The sequence below is a fragment of the Notothenia coriiceps genome, unplaced genomic scaffold (assembly GCF_000735185.1).
Source record: "Notothenia coriiceps isolate Sejong01 unplaced genomic scaffold, NC01 NC01_scaffold00024759, whole genome shotgun sequence".
Classification (NCBI taxonomy): domain Eukaryota; kingdom Metazoa; phylum Chordata; class Actinopteri; order Perciformes; family Nototheniidae; genus Notothenia; species Notothenia coriiceps.
The window spans coordinates 1-3,671 of NW_011357460.1; the positions used below are offsets into that span (position 1 = coordinate 1).

Here is a 3,671-nt window from a genome sequence, read left to right on the forward strand (position 1 = left end):
CTGGGGTGGTGGTGGGGTGGAGCTGGGGTGGAAACTGAGGTGGAAACTGAGGTGGAAGCTGGGGTGGAGCTGGGGTGGAAGCTGGGGTGGAAGCTGGGGTGGAAGCTGAGGTGGAAGCTGGGATGGAAGCTGAGGTGGAAGCTGGGGTGGTGGTGGGGTGGAAGCTGGGGTGGAAGCTGGGGTGGAAGCTGGGATGGAAGCTGGGGTGGAAGCTGGGGTGGTGGTGGGGTGGAAGCTGGGGTGGAAGCTGGGGTGGAAGCTGGGGTGGAAGCTGGGGTGGAAGCTGGGGTGGAAGCTGGGGTGGAAGCTGGGGTGGAAGCTGGGGTGGTGGTGGTGCAGGCAAGCAGCACGTGAACGCATCAGCAATGTGACAGCTCCTCAGCGTAGCGAGGCAGAGGCAGCAGACCTAGCAGCTTAAATAGAGCGGCATGTTACGGAGATTGTGTTTGGTTGGTTGTAAGAGAGACGCATCACGTGTTAATGTATCATTGGTGCTCGAGCTGACTGCCTGAACTAGCTCACAGGCTTCGCCCCATTACTTCATGAATTTTTTTAACAGACTGTACGTGGTTTGTCATGCTTTGCTTTCTGCTATTTAGTTCATGTATGTCTGTAAGACGTTGCTTTTGTCGGGACCCCCTTGAAAACCAGATGGTGCATCTCAAGGGGGTTTATCCTAATAATTACATTTCTATAATAAAAGCAACAAGATGTCAAAACGTTATCTTGCTCCTCTGTGGTCTTACCTTGGGAAGAGGCTTCAGGAAGGCTCCCAGTGATAGCATGGTCACCATGACAACCAGCATCACACACAGACTGGCAAACTGAGAGAGGAGAGACGCAGGAGCAGAGGTTAGCAGCTGTTATGGTCTTATAGTGCATGCTTTCTGTCAGGAAATACACACAATACATGACCTCAAGCTCAGTTTATTCACAAACAGTTATGATTCAAATTCAATAAGACAAATTGCAGAAATGCAGATTCAAATCTATGTAAAAAGAAACATTAACAACCAATAATACACCTAACAGTAACCTGAGATCTAACTAACCTAATTATATGTCGACAGATATGTGGAAAGTGGAAATTACAGCACAATTTAGTACTTTGATTACAAAGTAGAGTACCTAGTTTCGAAGTCACCAGACTTTAACATACAGTATTTTAGTAGCTCTTAGCATATAAAGACATTTTCACATACAGTAGCTATGACTCTAATTCCATACACTCTGCACACCAAACAAAGGTGTGTATATTTAACTCAACAGTCATTTGTATCGCTTGAAAAGATGCATTATTCTGCATGCAAGACAAATAATAAGTTGGAAAAGGGTCACGGAGTCTGTCATTTACCATATATATATTGTACATATATGTATTTATTAAAATGAATCACCTGTGATGTTCCCCCTGCGCTGTCCACAGCCAGCGTCACAGAGAGAGCGCAGCAGATCACATGGATCTTAAAGAAGGAGCCCAGGAAGTTACTGCAGCCCAGAGCCAGCATCTCCTGCTCAACAACACGCAAGATGTGTTCACAAAGATTCAAATAAACACACATATGGAACTTGTAGCTTTGGGGTTCAGAGAGATAGATGGGTTTTAATCGAATTGTTTTTATTATAAAAAATATTTTTTGTATTTTAAATATTTTTTTATTCTTCTTTTTTTATTTGTATTTTATTCTTATTTGACTATTTTTATTTATTTTGTTATTCTTATTTTAAATTGTTTATTTATTCTTATCTGAAATGATTGTTATATTCTTATTTTACTTTTTATTCTTGTTTTATTAAAAAAAAATGGTATTCTTAATTTTTAATTATTATTTTTTCATTATTATTTTGTTATTATTTTGTATTCTTATTTGATTCAGACCTATGTTTGTTGATTTCTCTTCGGTTTTAAGTGTGTTTATCGATCACGTGATCATTGATTAGTTGTTATTTATTACCTGGCAATGGGGAGTTTTGGGGGACGGGTAATTTTTTGTTTGTGAGGCACTTTGAGTATGAAAAGTGCTACATTAATAAAGTTTGATTTCATTTAATGAGTAGTAGTTTTCCCACCTGGTTGGGGTCCACGTCATATCCGTGCTTTGCAGCCAGAGTGCGTCCCATGGCGAGATTAATGACGTACCCGACCACAGCGAGAGAGAAGGCCGTGCCCAGCATCTCCTCCCACTGACTCACTTTAGGGAGGATGGGGGCTGGGAACCTGCAGAACAAAGAAACATCTGTAGTAAATATTAGTTAAATAAGAAAAAATTCAATATCAGAGACAAAAAATCTATTTCTGAAAAAAAATCTAATTCTCAGTTGAAAGTCGAAATCTGAGAAAAAAGTAATAATCTAAAAAAAAAAGTAAAAATATGAGAGAAAAATCTGAATCCCGAGAAAAATGAAAAAAAGTCTAATTCTGAAAAGAAAAAAGGCAAAATCTTAGAAATAAGTGAGAAATCTGAATTCTGAGGAAAAAAGTTGGAATTCGGAGAAAAAAGTCAATATATGAGAAAAAAATCGAATTCTCAGTTAAAAGTGGAAAATATCCGAAAAAAAACCGAATCTGCAGGAAATATGAGCTGCACAGGTCATTTAATAGAAGATGCATTGATTGCTTTACCCCAGAGGGATTTCTCCCACTATGTCCATGTGATATTTCTCAGGAAGATGCAGAGGGCCGGAGATCGCCGTGGAAACGACCACCTGCAACAGGAACATGGATTAGAAATCCTTAGTTCGTCACACCAAAGTGTTACAAGCAAGAGAGGGTGCAGGTACATTCAGTAGACTAGCAGATTACATAAAGAGGCAAGCACACAATCAAATAAGTAACTATTCCTCTTACACAAACTTTAAACTACTTTTTCCAGCTTCACAATGCAGAAGTATATTAGGCGCTTTCACACCGGAGTACTTTTATCCGTACTTTTACCGTTTAGTTCCGATAGTTCCTAGAATTTTGCGTTCACACCAAAAAGAGAACTTTGTTCAAATAACTTTTACCCCCTTTTTAGTGCCTGCTAGCCTGGGGAGAAAAAAGTACCAATTTCTGATTGGCTGGGCGAATTGCAAACCACGCCCCGTAAAACTCTGAAAAGTTTTGTGAAGCCGCCACTGTATTTGCTGGCATTAGCATTATTAGCATTAGCCCTGCGCACCAACGGAGACAGAATAACTCATGGCAACACAAAAAAAAAATGGGAGCGGTGGAGATGAGGAGGTGTCGGGTTTCTGGAGATTTACTCGGAAGGCTTCAGTAGAAGCCAGTCCCAACTCCGGGGACTGCTGGTGGCAGTATACGCCTGAAGTTGTTACCGGCCTGCCAGTAAACCCAAAGCAGAAGAAGTGACGTCAGCGGATTCATTTAAGTGATCTTCCCTCAGGGAACTTATTCCTGTGTGAACGCGATCTGTACTTAGTTCCATAGGGGTACTAAGTGCTGGGCACACCTAGTTTCCACCGGGTCCGTCTGCGCCGCGTTACGGCTGCGCTGCGGTTTTGGTCCGACCTCCCCTAGCGTAATAACCCACCGGGCGCGTTTCAGAAGCATTTCAGAAGCGGAGCGTCTTGCCTGCCGGCTTTGTTGATTTGGGCATATTTCCTGGACAGGCTACTTTGTACAGACAAAGTTAATAATAATAATATTCCAGTTATAAACGACGTGAATC

General features: G+C 41.6%; 1 protein-coding gene across 1 annotated transcript; it reads right to left on the bottom strand.

Moving 5' to 3' along the window:
• Positions 1–746: 746 nt before the first annotated feature.
• On the bottom strand, positions 747–2,721 carry LOC104955742 (solute carrier family 26 member 9-like; the record flags this gene model as incomplete). The annotated part of the gene is made up of 4 exons (XM_010783134.1): positions 2,624–2,721; positions 2,071–2,218; positions 1,398–1,511; positions 747–824 (listed from the first exon to the last, which is right to left on the bottom strand). Coding segments are annotated over exons 1-4 (438 nt in total), but the record flags the coding sequence as incomplete, so codon positions are not given.
• Between the last annotated feature and the right edge of the window lie 950 nt (positions 2,722–3,671).